General features: G+C 42.7%; 1 protein-coding gene across 1 annotated transcript; it reads left to right on the top strand.

The window, feature by feature from the left end:
• Positions 1-278: 278 nt before the first annotated feature.
• On the top strand, positions 279-19,660 carry PPM1G (protein phosphatase, Mg2+/Mn2+ dependent 1G). The gene is made up of 10 exons (XM_040496346.1): positions 279-600; positions 13,730-13,799; positions 14,313-14,398; positions 14,969-15,101; positions 15,751-16,166; positions 17,097-17,231; positions 17,577-17,811; positions 18,195-18,324; positions 18,622-18,724; positions 19,046-19,660. Exons 1-10 carry the CDS (start codon positions 481-483, stop codon positions 19,250-19,252), a joined length of 1,635 nt encoding a protein of 544 aa, XP_040352280.1. The 5' UTR covers positions 279-480; the 3' UTR covers positions 19,253-19,660.
• Positions 19,661-19,828: the final 168 nt, after the last annotated feature.

Raw genomic sequence — 19,828 nt, 5'->3', positions numbered from 1 at the left:
GTCCGACACAAAAGAGCTTCAGACAAACACGCGACAGACCAGGGTAGGGCAGCGAAGGTGGGGCGGGGATAGCGGGAGACAGCAGGGGACAGCTCCGGGGGGCCAAATTCTGGCGAAACCGCGGGTGGCAGGCTGAGCCACCGTTGGTAGGCGTGACCGCGCCAGTCTCGCGGGAGCGGCCGTTGGGCGGGCCGTTGTCCCCGCGGGCGGGGCGAGTTGCTAAGGAAATGACTTCCCGCAGCGCCGCGCCGTGCCGCGCCGCGCCGGCCGGGCGGGGTCTGGAGCGGCGCCGTTTCCGCTTCCGCTCCGTCTCTGCTCCCGTCCCGTTACCGCCTCCTGGCCGGCCTCGCGCCTTTCACCGGCACCTTGTGTCGGCCGTACTGCCGGGCCCGCTCCTGCCACGCGTGCCCCCGGGGCTCCGGCGCCGGCACGGGTCGCGTCCCGCTCGCCTGCTCCTGAGGCCGCTGGCCAGCAGCCGCCATGGGTGCCTACCTCTCCCAACCCAACACGGTGAAGTGCTCTGGGGACGGGGTCGGCGCCTCGCGCCTGCCGCTGCCCTACGGTTTCTCGGCCATGCAAGGCTGGCGCGTCTCCATGGAGGTGAGGCGGGAGAGGCCCAGAGGCGGGCCGCTGCAGGGCGGGAACCTGACGGAGAAAGGGAGCGGGGGGATGGGGTCATCCCCAGGGAAGGGTCCTTATCGGGAGCGTGCAGTTTTGGCTGCGGCGGCAGTTTGACGGGCGGCAGCGAGAGGGGGCCCGGGGCCGAGAGGGAACTGCCGGTGCTTGGGGACCGTGTGCCGGTGGCCAGTTTGGCGGCGAGAGCTCGGCCATGTGGGGAGAGGCACCTTCCGCCCACTGACCGCCCTCTCCTCGTGCCTTCGCGCCATCCTATTCTGCCAGCCCAGCCCTCCAGGCTCATAAACAGTGTGAGGTGTAGTGTGGGAGTTAAGATGAAAAGAGGGACGATTTATTCATTTACTTTTGCGAGGACGAAGAGAATAGACGGGAATGACTACTGGGCCCCCCCCCCCCGCCTTAAATATGTGATGTGAGAGGCCTTTTTAGACGAGGAGTTTGACAGTGAAAGGAAGCCTAGGCAAGTAGTCTGTTTGAAATTCTCAACACCTAGTTACTTGGCTCTGGGCACCGAATGTTAATTTCAGAAGCTCGTCCTGACCCCTAAGAATTGTCACTCGTTTGTATTCTCTTCAGGGCCTTTTACGACCTTTGGAAAACTTGAGTTTTGTCATTCGGTATCATTACTTTTTTATTATGCTTGATATTTTTTTCCTCGGGATTTTTCTGAAACTTACTCTGTAATTGTCATTTGCCTGTGCTGACTGTAGTTTATAGTTTCCTTGATTTGTAATCATTTCATCATAATCTATAAAGAACTTTAACCTGTAAAGAACTGACTTTTCTTTTCTAGAAAATTTCTTCTGGATAAAAGGGAAAGGTGGAAATTTTCTGGATAAAAAGGAGTAATATTGGGCAAAATGGATGTGACACTACAAGGAGAACAGGAAAAACCATGGTAGAAAGGAAAGGTAGAAAGACATGTGTAAGACATGTCTTTGTGAAGAGTGTTGTGAGAGCTAGGCAGAAGGGCCAGGGAAATGCTCTAATTATTTCTGGGATTAAGGGTTTATCCACTTACTAGGTGGGCTTCAGTTTAACAGCCTAATAGTGTCTCCCTCGGGAATGTCTTCAAATCCCTCGCTCCTCCCTGTGGTTAGCTCTGGAATGACAGTATAAACTTAAATGGTTTGTTCTCAGACTCCACTTTCATACCCACAGCAGACTTTAAACAATTCTGTCAGTAGCTATAACATTTCAAGAAGGAAGGGGATCCTATGGTTCAGCTCATCTAATTTGGCTCCCGCATTTTACAGCTCAGAAACTGAGGCCCAGAAAAGTTAGGACATTTATTTCTTGGTGGAAAGAATCTGTGGGATGAAACTGTTCAAGACACTTTATTGGACACTGTTATCGTCTGTGTCAACCGGAAGCATAGCGTTCATATTCCAGTGTGGTGCTCAGCATTGAGCTTACTGGGTCCTTGGTGAATGTAATTGTCTGAGTGTTAGAAATATTTGGATATAGCTTCAAAAGGAAAACCTTAATGTAAGGTTGGGGTTTGGGTTAGTTGCTAGTCTGGAGGTCCCATTTCTATGGCATTTTCTGTTACTATTGTAAGATTTGAGGTGACTTTCTTCTCATGTTACTGTGAAAAGGCTTTTCTGGCAGGTTTCTCAGTCCTTGTTTTCCACTCTCTGCTGCAGTTTTTCTGTTTTGGGGGTACCCTTTTTTCTAGTTTTCTTTACAAACTGAGTTGTTTGGATATTTAGTTTTCGAAGTTGTTTGCTCAGTGGTTCTGTGCTGTTTGTTTCTCTGCAGGGTATTTCCCTTTATTTTTGGTTTCTCTTCTGGTAATTAGAAAAGGACTTTTTCCATCACCAGCTGTTTGGTTTGTAGAGATCTTGTTAGACTATTCCTTAGATCCTAGTCTTCCTGAGAGGTAACCAGTTCGGGTTTTAAAATCTTCCTATTAAGCTATTTCTGAATTTACCTTCGTTTGAATGGTTAAATATACTTAACTAGACCCTCTTGAAGCCCTGCGTGGGGCTATATCAAGTAGTTTTGTGCTACATCAGTAGTTTTCCTTCTGACTTTGATTCCTTTCTGTCCAAACTATAACATAGTTTCTTTGCTATGGCAAGAAAATAACTATGACCTGTAGCCTCTTAGTGAATCTTATCTTTTCAGAAAGTGTACACACCTGTTCCTCTTAAGCTTTAGGACTCAATTCCACCAGTTTATTAAGTATGTTGACCTTAATTGCTTGGTCCTAATGATTCCTTTGAGGTAAGTTTTTCATGCCAATACACATTACAAGAGGTTGCTCAAATCCTGATTGACGAATAGATTCAGTCTTAGTACTGTTTTACCCCTTCTCTTGAGGCAAGGATGGCAACTATCAATAGCTGGCATTTTATACTTTCTGCCTCTCTCCAGCCCCTCTTGCTGTGGAACCAGGGTGTTTTGAGGAGGGGTAAACAAAATACCACAGTTGATGTTCCCTTCCCTTCTTCCTTCTCCATGGTTTGGAGGGATCCTCAAGCTGGTTGAGGTATGTATTTTGGGGGTTAACAGGTAGGTTGTGGAAGGGTGCCTGAGAAATATATTTGGAAAGGCTCTGAGTTTTTGGTGGCTAATGAGAAATCAAATCTGAAAATAGTTTGAGTTGATGTAGTTTTAAGGGACATGGATACTTTTGGGTTGTGAGGTTCTCTGGAAGTGACAAAACTGCTTTCTATGGGGAGTTAAATTTTTTTCTTTTTAATTCTGTGAAATATATTTGCCTTCTTTAAAAGGCACTATCAATACCTAGGATACACTTTTGAGTAGACTAGCTGTTTATTGCCATATAGAAACTGGCTTATTAGTGGTCATACAGGGGTCACCTAGAATTGAATGTAGAGCGTGTTAAGCAGAAAATTCTTAAGATACCTACATGACTGTTTCAACAATTGTATTAATGGGGCAAAATATAAAATGGGATACCACAAGAATGCTGTGGGGTTCCACTTAAGAGAGGGTATCTGAGGCTGAAGAACATGTATTGTTTGATTCTTAGATTAGGGCCTCATCTCTGTATCTTAAAGCACTTTTTATTTATTGAACCAGATCAGAATTCCTTTGTCTAGGATGCAGTTAAGCAACTTTTATAAAAGGGCATTTGATTAGCATGTCGTAACTATTCTTCACAATTCAGAGATAGTATGACATGAAATCAAATACATATCCACGCATATGGAGAAATTGTTTTCTACTATATGATTCCTTTGTAAGTTCTTAAGCAACAGGAAGTTACAATCAGATTTTATTCCTCAAGATTTCAAGAATATTTTACATAAGTTATTTCTATCGCCCAATCACATAGCAGATGTTACTACTGCTTCTCCACCCTGATCCTCTATTGGGTTATCATCTTGGAATTGTACTTTGAGAGGTAAGGTAAGGAACTGTGCTTTGAATTCGAGTGTGGAAGTTTAATAGATCTGGTCAGTAGTTCTTGCCATTGTGAGCTGTTATTTAAAATTGTGCTGTCTGGAAGCATAAACCTTTAGAACTGAACTTGAAGCATCACTGATGTGTAATGACATGCTTTAAACGGAGTACTGATTTCAATGGAGTTTTTGGTTTCCCTTTAGATCCTGTTCAAAGATGCAGTCTATCAACTTTTAATCATATATAGTACTTGAAAATGTATATATGGGTGTCTGGGTGGCACAGTTGGTTAAGCATTCGACTTTGGCTTAGGTCATGATCTCACAGTGTGTGAGTTTGAGCCCCACATTGGGGCTCCACGCTGACAGTGTGGAGAATCCTGCTTGGGATTCTCTTTCCCTCTCTCTGCCCTTCCTCCACTTGCACACGCACGCTCTCTCAAAATAAATAAACTTTAAAAAATTATATGCAGACTTCTTTTTTAAGAATCTTATTGGGATGTAATTCACATGCCATATCCATTTAAAGTGTACATTTCAATGGTTAATATATTCAGAGTTGTACAACCATTACCACTATCAATCTTAGAACAGTTTTATCACCCCAAGAAGAAACAATTTAACTATTACCAGTCACTCCGTATCTCCCTTCCTTTAATCCCTAGCAACCACTAATTTACATGATATTCTATATATTTATCTATTTTTAACATTTCACATAAATGGAATTAGGCATATGTCTCCTTTTATGTCTGCCTTCTTTTACTAAACAATATTTCTAAGAGTCATCCATGTTGTATCATGAATCGGTACTTCATTCTTTTTACTGAATAATATTCCATTGTGTGGACATTTTGTTTATCCATTCATCAGTTGATGGATATTTGTATTTTCATATTTTGGCTATGATGAATAATGATGGTATGAACTTACATTTACAATTTTTTTGCGTGGAAATAAGTTTTTATTTCTCTTGAATATATACTAGGAGTGGAATTGCTGCATCATACAGTAACTCCATGTTTAACATTTTGAGGAGATGCCTACCTAACTCTTTGGCAAAGTGGTTGCACCCTTTTACGTTTTTACCAGCAATCTAGGAAGGAGGGTGTCAATTTCTCTACATCCTCCCTACACTTGTTATCATCTTTTTTATTATAGCCATTTTAGTGGGTGTGAAATGGTATCTCATTGTGGTTGTTATTGTATTTCCCTGGTAGCTTATTATGTTTGAGCATCTTTTCTTGTCTTAATTGCCACTTATATATCTTTTGAGAAATGTTTATTCAGATCCTTTTGTCTATTTTTATTGGGTTGTCTTTTTATTGAGATGTAAGAGTTCTTTATATATTTTAGATACAATTTCCTTATCAGATATGATTTTCTCCTGTGGGGTGCCTTTTTGCTTTCTTGTTAGTGTCCTTTGAAGCACGATAACTTTCAATTTTGATGAAGTCCAGTTTCTCTATTAAGAGTTTTATAATTTTAGCTCTTACATCCATTTTAGATTAATTTTTGTGAATGGTGTAAAGAAGAGGTCCAGTTTCATGCTTTTGCATATGGATATATACTTGTCCCAGCATCATTTGTTAAAAAGGTCATTCTTTTGGGTGCCGGGGTGGTCCAGTCGGTTAAGCGGCCCACTTTGGCTCAGGTCATGATTCCATGGTTTGTGAGTTCAAGCCTTTGTTGGATTCAGCACAGAGCCTACTTCAGATTCTGTGTCTTCCCCTCTCTATCTGCCCCTGCCTGCTCCCCCCACTCTTCAAAAACAAATAAACATAAACTATTTTTTAAAAGTCATTCTTTTCCCTCATTAAATTATCTTGGCATCATTGTTAAGATCATTTGACTACAAATAATGGGAATTTATTTCTGGACTCTTAATTCTGTTTCATTGATCTATCTACTTATTATGCCAGTACCACACTCTCTTGGTTACCATTGCTTTGTGTTAAGTTTTGAAGTTAGGAAAGTTAAGGAGTGTGAGTTTTCCAACTTTGTTCTTTTTATCGTTTCTTCTTTTCTGGGTCCCTTGTATTTCTGTATGAATTTAGGATCAGCTTGTCAGTTTCTGTGCAAAAGGCACTTGGAATTTTGATTGGGCTCGTGCTGAATCTGTAGAATCAGTTGAGTATTGCTACGTTTTACGATATTAAGTCTGTAGTTTTCTTGTAATGTCTGTGTGGCTTTGGTATCGGGATAACACTGGCCTTATAGAATGAGTTGGGAAGTGTTGCCTCCTTTTCTATACATTGGAAGAGTTTGTGAAGAGTTGGTATCATTCTTTTAAAAATAGCTGGTAGAGGGGCGCCTGGGTGGCGCAGTCGGTTAAGCGTCCGACTTCAGCCAGGTCACGATCTCGCGGTCCGTGAGTTCGAGCCCCGCGTCGGGCTCTGGGCTGATGGCTCAGAGCCTGGAGCCTGTTTCCGATTCTGTGCCTCACTCTCTCTCTGCCCCTCCCCCGTTCATGCTCTGTCTCTCTCTGTCCCAAAAATAAATAAACGTTGAAAAAAAAAATTAAAAAAAAAAATAGCTGGTAGAATTTACCAGTGAAGCCATCTGAGACTGGGCTTTTCTTTGTGGGAAGTTTGTGTGTGTGTGTGTGTGTGTGTGTGTGTGTGTGTGTTTAATTATTTTATGTTAAGTTGTGATAAAATAAACAACAAAATTTATTATCTTAACCATTTAAAAATTGTACAGTTCAGTAGTGTTAAGTGTATTCACACTGTTGGGCAACCAGTCTCCAGAAGTGTTTTCATCTTGCAAAACTGAAACTCTATACCAGTTAAACAGCTCCCCATTCCCCTTGCCACCAGCTCCTGGCAACCATTCTACTTCCGGTTTCTATGAATTTGACTATCCTAGGTACCTCATAGAAAGACACATTTGTTATTTTGTGACTGGTTTGTTTCACTTAGCATAATGTCCTCAAGGTTCATCCATGTTATAGCATGTGTCAAAATGTCCTTCCTTTTTAGGGCCGAATAGTATCCATTGTATGAGTATACCACATTTTCTTTATCCATTCATCTGTTGGTGGACACTTAGGTTGTTTCTACCTTTTAGCTGTTAGGGATAAAGCTGCTGTGAACATGGATATACAAACACATCTTCAAGATCCTGCTGCAAAATCCAAGACTAAGGTGTCTGCTGAGGACCCACTTTCAGGTTCCTAGATAGCTGCCTTCTAGATGTATTTTCAAGGCAAGGGAGCTCTCTGGGGTCTCTTTATAAGGGCACTAATCTCATTCATGAGGGCTCCTCCCTCATGACCTAATTACCTCCCAAACACTCCACCTCCAGACAGCATCACATTGGGGATTACATTTCAACATAGGAATTGTAGGGAGACACAAAACATTCATTCTGTAGCACTGAAGTAATATATGCATATAATTTTAAAAGTCAGATAGTAATACTTGACTTTTTAAAACCAAAAATGTAGTTCCCAACCACCTTCAACCTTTTAATCTTAGTTTGTAAAGATTTAGATAAATTTATGCATCATAAATCTAAATGGCTGGTCATCCATGAAAACAGGAACTTTTGTGGATGTATTTATAACCTTAGGAGATTGACATCAGGCAGGATAACCAGGCTTTTATTCATACAGATCCATTGGTTGTCTAGAAGGTCAAAAGGTTCTGTGTGATACATGATTTAAGTAAGGCAAGGCCTAAGAGTCCTGACTCAGGTGACCTGTGTGTTCTGAGTCATTTCCTCCAGACTATCAGTGGTTATTGTTTTATGATACATCTCTGGGTTTAGAGTAGGAAATGAAGGAGGAGGCATCCATAAGGTATTTGTCCTGAGGCAACTGGGGACTCACTGTCAAAAACAGACATGGAAGTCCTATGATGTTGCAGAACCTACTTTTAGGCCCAAAAGCTGTAAAGACTTTATTTATTTATTTATTTTTAAGCTATAAAAACATTTAAGACCATCCTTGCTTTCATGCTGGTTTACAATCTAGTTTGGGACCTAAGAGTCTCTTTTCCCCCATGGAATGCTGGATAATAATACAAGATGGTATATTCTGAGTTTAGAGAGGGGAATGATCAGAGTATTGGTGTGACTGAGAAAGATTTCTTAGAGCTGGTAAGACTAACTGGACCTTACGGAGAGTTTATAAAATGGGACAAAAGGAAAGGAGGAAAGTGGAAGGAGAAGAAGAAGGATATTAGAAAGAGGGAAGACTGAGGCATGCTTGCTACCTTGCTAAGTTGGGGTGATCAGTTCAAGAGTGGAATAGTTTCTTTTGGGGAATGGTATGAAAGGTAAGAGATTAGGTTATAGAGATGGGTAGGAATGATGAGGAGTTAAAGGAGTGCCTTTAACTGCTTGTAAGTTATGTGGAATTAATCTGATATGCAGTAGAATCCACTGAAGCTTCTAGCAGTAAAATATTGGGAAGTATAATCTGGTATCTGGATGTATGTAGGTTGGACTACAGGGGCAGAGAGTAGAGGCAGGAGAGAAGATAAAATGCTATTAAGAGTAAAGTAATTCATGAACAAAGTCATGAAGGAAAACTTAGTAGGACTTGGTGATGGATGGTGGAAGAGAGCCAGGAAGTCAAGGAGGTCTGGTATTAAGTGTTGCCTAGGAAAGATTCCATGAACAGAAATAAGACCTGTAGGGGAAGTTCTGAGTGTTTGAAGACTACTGAGGTTCTGTTTATATATGTTAAGTTTGAAGTGGAGAAAGGCATCCTATAGAAACAGGTAACTGGAACTTCACAGAACCCACGAGAACTTTCAAGAAAGCTGACACGGTTTTTACTATTTAATTATATACAATAGTTGGGAAAAATGAAGCCTGCAAAATAGCTATTTGGGTTGCTGTTATGGTTATTGCCTGCTCTGTGTAGTAAGATCTTGAAGGAAAAGGTTTTGAGATCAGGAGTTTAAGCATGTAAATCTAAAAAGATCATTTAAAAAAAATAAATACATAAATAAAAAATAAGAAGAGAGATCATTTTAACCAGTTTCCAATAAATGGTTTAATGGATGCTTTGTTGAATTAAAAAAAAGGGGGGGAGAAGCACTGCTTTGGAGGCAGAAGTGAAGGAGAGGTTAAGTAAAGCTGTAGAAAATTTTGAGGTAGAATAGAGATGATGAAGTAGTTCTTGATATGTGACCTTGATCTAAGTAAAGCAAGAGGTTAGCTCATCTGCTAAGAGTGAAAGAAGAGCATTGAGAACTTGAACAGTGTGGGAAAGGTTTATGACTGGCTGCAGTCAATATATTTAAGTGTCAATGCAAAACACTAAAAAAATGCTGAATGATGGAAGTAGGTGCACAAACAACCAACATGATTTCATGACATTTTATGACTAGCAATACTTAGTGGCTCTGATTTCAGGTGTAAAGAAAGCAGTTGGTCGGGTTATACGAGGTTGGATGAGTTTTTCTAGATTGTTAAGAGACAGTGTTGAAATACTTGGCTCTGGCTCAGAAAGGGTCAGAGAGAAAGAAAAGCAAGGCTAGGTGAAGGTATGGAGGCAATGAACAGAGATGCAAAAGGGGAAATGAAAGTGCTTAGAGAAGGTAGTTCCAGGTGATAATATAGATCCAAAGACTCACCAGGCAGTAGAAGGGAAGGTAATGTGGAGTAGTTCTAGGAACTGACACCTCAAGGTATAAGGTGAATCTATGTTGGGCATCATCTATGGATGATTCCTCTATCATTGAAGAGAAAATGGAGGCACACCAAGAGATAACTGGCCAGTGATCATGTGGCAATTCAGCAGCGTGGCAATTTAGAAGACAGTTCATAGGTTCGTTTTACTGTCATAAGCATTCAAACTGGAATAATATGGCATATTGTACAAAAATTTTAAATGTAGAAAAGCAGAATAATTATTACCCAACTCTTACCCTCCATGCAGTTTGATACATAATGTGGTCTTCCAGATTTCTAGCATATGTGTGGTTTTTTTCCTGTCTTTTTGTCACTTAGTATATTGTGGAATTATTTCTAAATTAACGCATATTTATTTATTTCTAACGTTTATTTATTTTTGAGACAATGCAAGAGACAGAGTGCAAGCAGTAGAGGGGCAGACAGGGAGACACAGAATCCGAAGTGGGCTCCAGGCTTTGAGCTGTCAGCCCAGAGCCAGACGTGGGGCTCGAACTCACAAACCGTGAGATCATGACCTGAGCTGAAGTCGGATGCTTAACCGACTGAGCCACTCAGGCACCCCAACGCATATTTGTTTCTAATAACTGCATGTATTCTTTTGGAAGGATGTACTACTTGTAATCTAATCTCTTCATGGATATTTCGATGTTTATAGTTGTTCTTTACTATAAATAATGCTGTAATGAACATTATTATACATATTCTTGTACCCTTGTCTTATTACTTCCATAAAATAAACTTTTAGAAGTCCAATTACTGTATCAAAGGGCATGCACATTTGAAATTTTGATACATATTACCAAATTGTGCTCCAGGAAGGCTGTACTATTTATATTCTTGCTGATCAGGATATGAGAATGTGTTTTTATTTAACTCTTTTTTTTTTTTTTTAATGTTTATTTTTGAGAGAGAGAGAGAGACAGAGCGTGAGCAGGGGAGGGGCAGAGAGAAAGGGAGACACAGAATCCGAAGCAGGCTCCAGGCTCTGAGCTGTCAGCACAGAGCCCGATGCGAGGCTTGAACTCACAGACTGTGAGATCGTGACCTGAGCTGAAGTCGGACGCTCAACCAGCTGAGCCACCCAGGCTCCCCTACTTCACTCTTATTACCACTGGTTATTATTAATCTTTTCCATTATTTTAATTTGCACAAAAGGATATTTCCTTGTTTTTAATGTTCATTTCTTTGCTGTTGAGGTTAAGTATTTTTTCATATGTTCACTGAGATTAGATCTACTTCAATGCTTTTGTGAGAAGTAGATGAGGAAGTGAAAAAGGTAATTTGAATAGAGTTGTGGGTTCAAAAGAGATGGTGCAGCTTTGACTTAGAGTGGCATTGCAGGACAGAGAAAGACCGATTGATTGTCCTATTCCACTGGGAAGCAGTGGACAAGAAGACTGCTCTTCCCTCCCCTATCAAAAAAGTGGAATTAGTTGGACTAATTTCTCAAATTTCAGTGAAATATTGAGTCTCCTAAAAATATTTAATTTACTTTTGAAAAAGCTAACCATTCCCATGGCTCAGTCTTGCTCCCATCCCACAGTTAACCTGCTTTTCTTAGTTTTCTGTATATCCGTATGGTATTACAGTGTGAGAAGACAAATATCTATTCCATGCTCCCTCTTCTTACACAAAAGCAGTTTACTAAATATAGCATTCTGTACTTGCTTTCCTTCTGCACTTTGTTTTCTTTATTTAACAAAATATCTTGGAGATCTTCCATGAATTTTTTTTTTTTTTTTTTTTTTTTTAAGGAAAGCAATACTTGTGGAACTCCAGATTTCACTAAAACAATTTTAATTTAATGTTACCTAAATGTGTACAAACAGAACTGGGCATAACTTCCATGCCAACAAACCATACTACAAAATCATCAGAATTAAAGTCAACGTCAATATGACACAACTGTTTTGCCAAAACTCATTAGATACTCACAGCACGACTTAGGTAGTGACTGCTGAGGTATAGTTTCTTATGGCTTTAGCAAGCCTTTACACACTCATGCCTTTGCCAATTCAGTTCTCCCGTCACTTTTCTATAATCCAACCCGGTCCTCCTCCGTTCTGCCTTTTCTTTATTCCATAGCACCATCCTCTTTCTGTAAGTGTTATATCGTAATGCTATATGATTTACCTATTATTGTGTTTATGTGTATTTCCCTCATGAGAATGTAAGGTTTTTTATGAAGTGCAGATCTTCATTTTATTCACTGATATATTCCAAATACCCAGAACTGATCCTGGGACATAGCGGATAGTCAGATATTTGGTGAAGAAATGAGTGAATGAACAAATGAAGTCTGAGAACCACTGGTGGAGGATGTTGGAGCAATAGATAGTCATATAGGTCAAAAGATGGAGAGAAGAAGTAGGTTCAGTAAGGTCTAACCCTGGCTTAGACGGAAGGGAGGGCAGTGTGGCTGGTGGTGGAGTGGTTGGGAGAGGGTGAAGATGATGTGTGGTTGGTAGTGCTCTCTGGATCCTGGGGATGAGACTCAGAGGCAGTTATTGACAACCTTAGATAGGCCATTGTGTGCCCTCCATGGCAGCCCGTTAGATTCTGGGACACTTTTTCCTGGAATCAATGAGAGGGAAATACAAAATAGCTATTTTTCCATTCTCTCATTTACTACCTTAAAAATAGCTTTTATTTTTAGGGTGCCTGGGTGGCTCAGTCGGTTAAGTGTCCGACTCTTGATTTCGGCTCAGGTCATGATCTCACGGTTTGGGAGTTTGAGCTCCCGCATCAGGCTCTGTGCTGACAGCGCAGAGCCTGCTTGGGATTCTCTCTCTGCCCCTCTCCTACGCATGCCCTCTCTCTCTCTCTCTCTCAAAATAAATAAACTTAAGAACAATAGCTTTTATTTTCTAGGTTTGTATAACGAAGGCATAGTCTTATTTCAGGGACAACAGAAGAACCACTGCACTGATTTCCTAAGTATTGATACAACTAGAAAAATTTTAAATGCCAGAAAGAGGAGGAGAACCATTGACTTACACAGGGATAATCAATCAAAGTAAATAGCTGATTGCATTCTTTTTGTTTGTAGAAAGTACCTAAAAGAGAGGTGGGGTTGTTTTCCCAGATGGGGCAGAGTAAGCTGCAGCACATGCTCACCTAGGTTCAGTGGTCTTGGCTTGAACTATGGCACAGACTAGAATATTTGTTTAGGGTGGCAGAGTTTTGTGATTAGAAGAATTTGATCAGTTCCAGCCTTCCAACCATGATGTTGTTGCAGCAGGGCCATTGCAGACTTCTCTTCAGGTGTACTATGCCATCAGTGTTGAATGATATGTCATTTCCATCTGGGGGTAGGAGGTGGGAAGGCTGATCATATGGGATATTGTACATTTTAGTTAACAAAATCTAAGCACAGTATAGTTTTAAGAATATTATTTATTGGGAAGATTCTTTTGTAAATATATCCTCTGCCTAGCCTGAGGGCAACTTCATGAGTGAGTTAAACTTAGAAGAGGGAATAATTTATTTAGATGGTGCTTTGGGAAAGTGGCAGTATAAGTGTATATAGTTTTACAAATTCCTAGTGCTTTCTCTTAGGCTGTTTTAGGATTCTCCCAGAAACTTTTCAGATTGGTAATGCCCTCAGGTCTCTTTTTGCTATCTTCCCTAGGATTTTCTTCCTTGAAGTTCACGGATTCATAGAATGGGTCTGGAAGAGACTTTAAAGCCTTTATTCTGGTTCTTCCCATAGTTGCCGCAAACCAAACGGGTCAGGTCTAGAGTTCCAACAGTCAAACATTCTGCCATCTGGACTCCGAGATCTCCTAGGCTGAGGCTGCTAGACTGCAGAGAAAGTGAACTGATTCATTTCTCTCCCTTCCTTTCCTCCTCTGCTTCCCTCCCTTGCCTTGCTTCCTTTCTCCCTCCCCTGTATTTCTTTTCTTATTTTATCATCCCATTTCCTTTCTTATTTCTAGGCCATGTAGTTCAGCCAGGGAAGGGTTAGTGAGATTAAGGTGTGAAGGAAATCCTCATGACCTGAGTGAGGTGGCACAAGGAAGAACATCCTTTGATCTTGAGAAATGCTAATTATACTCTCTTTTTCCTAGGATGCTCACAACTGTATTCCTGAGCTGGACAGTGAGACAGCAATGTTTTCTGTCTATGATGGACATGGAGGTAATGGTAGCAGATCATATTGGTGACATTCTTGAACCCTAGTTCTAGACTTTAGAGGGCAAGAACAGGTCCTTTGTTCTTTTCCTTTCCAAGGTTCTGGTTGTAAGATATCGTTTCCATTCCTAGTGCTGTTTTTCTCTATTCTGTCATTCTACCTTCCTAACTGGATATTGTATTGGTTTATAATCTCACCAGACCTTGTTTTAATCCGAAAAGCCTCTTCCTATATTACAAGTTATCTTTTTTCCACTGAGAATTAAGTATGCAGGTAAGAAAAGACAAAAAGTATATTAACATAGCCCTGAGAGAGTTGATGGTGAAATCCATTTTCTGGATCAGAACTTCCTAAACAGTTGTCTTTCAAATTGTATAAGTTAAAAGTGTAAGTTGTCTTTCAGTTGTATAAGATATTCATTTCTTCAACCCTTGGGATTCAGTCCAGTATGGCATGTAAATATTATATAACTTTATATGTGGGAAGCAGTGCTCTGGGTGACCTTACCTGTTTCCTAGGGGAGGAAGTTGCCTTGTACTGTGCCAAATATCTTCCTGATATCATCAAAGATCAGAAGGCCTACAAAGAAGGCAAGCTACAAAAGGTCTGTCTTATTGTAATGCTCCTTCTCTACTTCTGTAGGATCTCCCTTATTTTCCAGTCCTGTGGTTTTTCCTTTCTTGTTGCCGGTAAGCTGCTGCTTACTGCATTTCTTTTTTTTTTTTTTTTTAACGTTTATTTATTTTTGAGACAGAGACAGAGCATGAACGGGGGAGGGTCAGAGAGAGGGAGACACAGAATCTGAAACAGGCTCCAGGCTCTGAGCTGTCAGCACAGAGTCCGACGCGGGGCTCGAACTCACGGACCGCGAGATCATGACCTGAGCCGAAGTCAGCCGCCAACCGACTGAGCCACCCAGGCGCCCCTGCTTACTGCATTTCTTAAAGAATTCTATGCCCCAAACAAGCTTATCCTCACTTGAGCCTTCTTAGAGTTGCCTCATTATTCCCAGGTCTCTGAACTGGTTTTTATTTATATGTGAGTGTCTCCTCATGTGGCAGATCACCCTGTAACTTGCATGCCATTTTTGTACCCAGATTGTATATAGGCAATTTATTTTGTACCTCCTGTACTTTTTCTGACACTTGCCTTATACTCTTTTGCTTACATCCAGGCATTAGAAGATGCCTTCTTGGCTATTGATGCCAAACTGACCACTGAGGAAGTCATAAAGGAGTTGGCACAGATTGCAGGGCGACCCACTGAGGATGAGGATGAAAAAGAAAAAGTAGCTGATGAAGATGATGGTGAGTGTTGCTGGCATCCCTTGTTTGAGAGGAAATCTGCATTTTAAAGAACTCTTCTTTAATATATATTATTTCAGTGTCAATTCTAAGAGAGGGTGACTTCATAGGGACTTGGGGAGTCCCCACATTAGAGAACCTTATGTTCTGCTACACTACATGAGGTTATGAAGGGAGAAAAAATTAACCTGTGTGCCTAGTGTCCATAGTTGTAAGCATTTTATATATATTTTGTCATTGTGGTAGGGTCTCTCTGGTTCCTGTTAATGTTTATATGACCTTTTTTTTCTAGACAGGAGTTGTCATTAGCCTCAGCAGCCAGTCCTTAAGCCTGGGCTGTAGGCCTAAGACTAGCATTGTGGGCTTCCTGGGTCCTCAGCCATAATGACATTTCTACTTATCACTCAAAAATAAGAGGTGATAAGAGAACTATAGTAACTAGTGTTCCTTTGACTAAGAAGAGGGTGAAACTCAAAGACTAAAGGAAGTCTATGCAGGCAGACGTTATCTGAGAAGAAACCAAAGGGGTCTTCTGAGACCCCAGGGAGTGGGGAAGTTGGAACTCAGGCCTCCAAAGGCTGGGAGGCAGGAAAAAGGACTGGTCCTATGAAGAGTCTGGTGTGGGGGTACTGATTCAGCCTCTTCCCTGCAGTGGACAATGAGGAAGCTGCGCTGCTGCATGAAGAGGCTACCATGACTATTGAAGAGCTGCTCACGCGCTACGGGCAGAACTGTCACAAGGGTGCTCCCCACAGCAAATCTGGAGCTGGGACAGGCGAGGAACCAGGGTCCCAGGGCCTCAATGGGGAAGCCGGACCTGAGGACCCATCTAGGGAAACTTCTTCAGAGGAAAATGGCCCCACAGCCAAGGCCCACACAGGCCTTTCCTCCAACTCAGAACGTGGGACTGAGGCAGGCCAAGGTGGCGAACCTGGCACTCCCACTGGTGAGGCTGGGCCTTCCTGCTCTTCAGCCTCTGACAAGCTGCCTCGAATTGCTAAGTCCAAGTTCTTTGAGGACAGTGAGGATGAGTCAGATGAGGCAGAGGAGGAAGAGGAAGACAGTGAGGTAAGGGCCAGTGGGAGCAGACAGATACTGAATTTGCAGAAAAGGCCTGTTTGGTTACCATACATAGCTTTCAACTCCTTTCCTTCTCTCTCTCTCTCTCTTTTTTTTTTTAAGTAATTGCTACACCCACCGTGGGGCTTAAACTCAAAACCCCAAGATCAAGAGTTGCATGCTCTACTAAGCTTGGTGCCCACCATCTTCTCCTATTTTTACAGCAACCCCCAAGGCCTATATTCCAGGTTTTTCTTGAATTCATTATCTCCACCAACATAGGAACCATTAGCCCTCTAACCTCTTCCTTTGTCGATACTATAACATACAGATCTAGTTCTAGCTTTTCAGAGTCTGTCTTTTATTATATTATTATTTTTTTTTAATGTTTATTTTTGAGAGAGAGAGAGATAGTGTGAGCAGAGGAAGGGTGGAGAGAGAGGGAGACACAGAATCTGAAGCAGGCTCCAGGCTCTGAGCTGTCAGCAAAGAGCTCAGTGCAGGGCTCAAACTCACGAACCGTGAGATCATGACCTGAGCTGAAGTCAGATGCTTAACCGACTGAGCCACCCCAGGCGCCCCAGAGTCTGTCTCCAAGAGAGAACAGGAAGGTAGGGATTGTTACTTTAGATATTTGGATATTTCCTTCTCTGAGCCACTTATTTTCTGGCCATGTTGCCTGAAAGGTGCTTTTGGCTGAGAGCCCTGGCCTTTTGCAGGACTTACTATTCGTGACTTCCGAACCCAGTTTAGGATATCAGTTATACCCATCTGGCCCTCTCCCCTCCCCTGGATTTTTCTATCATGATCATATAGTTGTATCTTTCATTGTTCTCAGAATCCGTGTTCAGGCCGGGCTCTTGGTTCTGAGTACAAGTTGGGGGGAGGGGGGCAGGGGGTCATCCCAGTCTCAGCAGCCTGGGATCATCCCTCTGGCAGGAATGCAGTGAGGAAGAGGATGGCTACAGCAGTGAAGAAGCAGAGAATGAGGAAGATGAGGATGACACTGAGGAGGCTGAAGAAGACGAGGAAGAAGAGGAGATGATGGTGCCTGGCATGGAAGGCAAAGAGGAGGTGTGTAGGGAAGGGGAGCAATGAGTCTGGAAAAGCCAAGAGGCAAATGTAATTCCCCTGATTGTTATTTGGTGACAGGGGATCTCCTTGCTGCCTTAGTACTGAAGTCCTGGTGATGCAGGGATTTATGCTACAAGTGGAACTAGGTCTTCAGGGTAAAATTAGCTCAGAAAAGAAAGAGCATGCTCTCGTCTTTGGAAAGATTATAAGTTCATGCCTCTCCTGTTTGTTAAAGCTCTCTTGGTGGTCCCAGTGAGAGAAGAAAGCATAAGTGAATGGTTGGGGAGCACCAATGAGGAGCTTGTGTCCAGAAGCTCCCATGATGCTTCCTTTCTTCCTCTTAAGCCTGGCTCTGACAGCGGCACAACAGCGGTGGTGGCCCTGATACGAGGGAAGCAGTTGATTGTAGCCAATGCGGGAGACTCTCGTTGTGTGGTGTCTGAGGCTGGCAAAGCTTTAGACATGTCCTATGACCACAAACCAGAGGATGAAGTGGAGCTAGCACGCATCAAGAATGCTGGTGGCAAGGTCACCATGGATGGGCGAGTCAACGGGGGCCTCAACCTCTCCAGAGCCATTGGTAAGGGCCAGGAAAGCATGGGAAAGACTTCTGGGGTCTTACTCTCTCTTTCAGACTACCTAGTAGCAAACTTTAATCTTAATAGGCCCATGTACCTTGCCAAGTACTTTGGTATCTATTATTACCTCTGTCCTTAAAACATCTCCGTGAGATAGGTAAGATAGCTGTCATTTTTGGATGATGAAAAAGGTGAGTGGCCTACCTAAGGTTTAGCAGCCTGAAAATAGGGCTGCAACTAGAAAAACTGGAACACAGTTTTTCGTTCACTTAGATTATGGAACTTTGCCAAGAAGGGAAATGAATGGCAAGGCTTGACCAGCCCTAAGTACAGGTCTGTGGGGAGTGCCTAAACTACTCATCAACCAGCCATTCCTTTACTTCAGGAGACCACTTCTACAAGAGAAATAAGAACTTGCCACCTGAGGAACAGATGATTTCAGCCCTTCCTGACATCAAGGTGCTGACTCTCACTGACGACCACGAATTCATGGTCATTGCCTGTGATGGCATATGGTGAGCACCAGCGGAATGCCCTAAAATTCCCTCTTTTATGCAGCATTACTTCTCTTACAGGTCTCTGAGCTGGTTTGGTTTTATCATCCCTCTAATGGCTGCATTCAGCACCTTTTCTCAAGCTGCTCTAGAATTAGAGTCTAGGCAGACACCTTGGTGTCAAAACCCCCAAGCCTAAGGCAGAGCTAAAGATATCTTTGTAGGTATTTGCATTGGTCCTGGGGGGCTATCACCTCTCTCTACACTCCTCTATTCTGCTTTGTTGGGACTAAAGAAGAGTATTGTTTTTGACCCCAGGAATGTGATGAGCAGCCAGGAAGTTATAGACTTTATTCAATCAAAGATCAGTCAGCGTGATGAAAATGGGGAGCTTCGGTTATTGTCATCCATTGTGGAAGAGGTGAGTGCCAGGGTGGAGGAGAAGAGGGTGTCTGGTCTGCATAGCCAAGGTTTTGTCTTTGGACCAGAGCTAAGACCAGAGCTGGGAAGTATCCTTAATTACCGACTGATGCCAAACCCTAACTAGAAAGTTCCACCTTCCTTCATTTTCCTAACATATCCTCATGCCTCTTAAGCTAGCAAGTGGCCTGTTTTGGGACATCTGTTGCCTGTTCCCCTCCTTCTGCCACCCTGTCTCAGCACAGTCAGCCCTCTTGTGGGGGCTTAGGTTCCTAGGAGGGTATTCAAACCCTGAAGCTGAGCTGCCCTGTCCCTTTTGTAGCTGCTGGATCAGTGCCTGGCACCAGATACTTCTGGGGACGGTACAGGGTGTGACAACATGACCTGCATCATCATTTGCTTCAAGCCCCGAAACACAGCAGAACTTCAGCCAGAGAGTGGCAAGCGGAAACTGGAGGAGGTGCTCTCTTCTGAGGGGGCTGAAGAAAATGGCAACAGTGACAATAAGAAGAAAGCCAAGCGGGACTAACGGTTGTCCAGACCCCTGCCCACCTAGACTGTTTTCTGAGCCCTCTGGACCTGAGACTGAGTTTTGTCTTTTTCCTTTAGCCTTAGCAGTGGTTATGAGGTGTGCAGGGGGAGCTGGGTGGCTTTACTCAGCCCATTCCAAAGAGGGCTCTCCCTCCACACAGCAGCCTGGGAGCCTCTGCTGTCTTCCCTGGCCTTCTCCTTGCTCCTTGGGGCTCATCACCGGTTCTGTGCCTGTGCTCTGTTGTGTTGGAGGGAAGACTGGCGGTTCTGGTTTTTACTCTGTGAACTTTATTTAAGGACATTCTTTTTTATTGGCGGCTCCATGGCCCCCAGCCGCTTGCACCCGCTCTCTGTTGTACACTTTCAATCAACACTTTTTCAGACTAAAGGCCAAAACCTAATTGTGCCCGTGGTGTCCTTTTTTCAATACTGCTGTTCTGTCCGGCCCACCCAGAGTTCCCTGGCCCCAGACTCGACCTCATTGATGGCTCTACCAAGCCCCTCTGCGTATTCGTGTGTGTGCGCGCGCCCTCCACAGTGCATGTGCCCCACGTCCGTGTGTGTGTGTGTGTGT

This window comes from Herpailurus yagouaroundi, unplaced genomic scaffold, assembly GCF_014898765.1.
Source record: "Herpailurus yagouaroundi ecotype Mexico unplaced genomic scaffold, PumYag 188, whole genome shotgun sequence".
In the NCBI taxonomy this organism is placed as follows: Eukaryota; Metazoa; Chordata; class Mammalia; order Carnivora; family Felidae; genus Herpailurus; species Herpailurus yagouaroundi.
This window is presented reverse-complemented; position numbering and strand designations above follow the sequence as displayed.

Coding starts and splice junctions, on each gene's coding strand:
- PPM1G (XM_040496346.1), top strand. CDS start 481: ATGGGTGCCTACCTCTCCCAACCCAACACGGTGAAGTGCTCTGGGGAC. Junction 15,102..15,750: donor AGTAGCTGATGAAGATGATG/GTGAGTGTTGCT, acceptor TCTTCCCTGCAG/TGGACAATGAGGAAGCTGCG. Junction 17,232..17,576: donor GCATGGAAGGCAAAGAGGAG/GTGTGTAGGGAA, acceptor CTTCCTCTTAAG/CCTGGCTCTGACAGCGGCAC.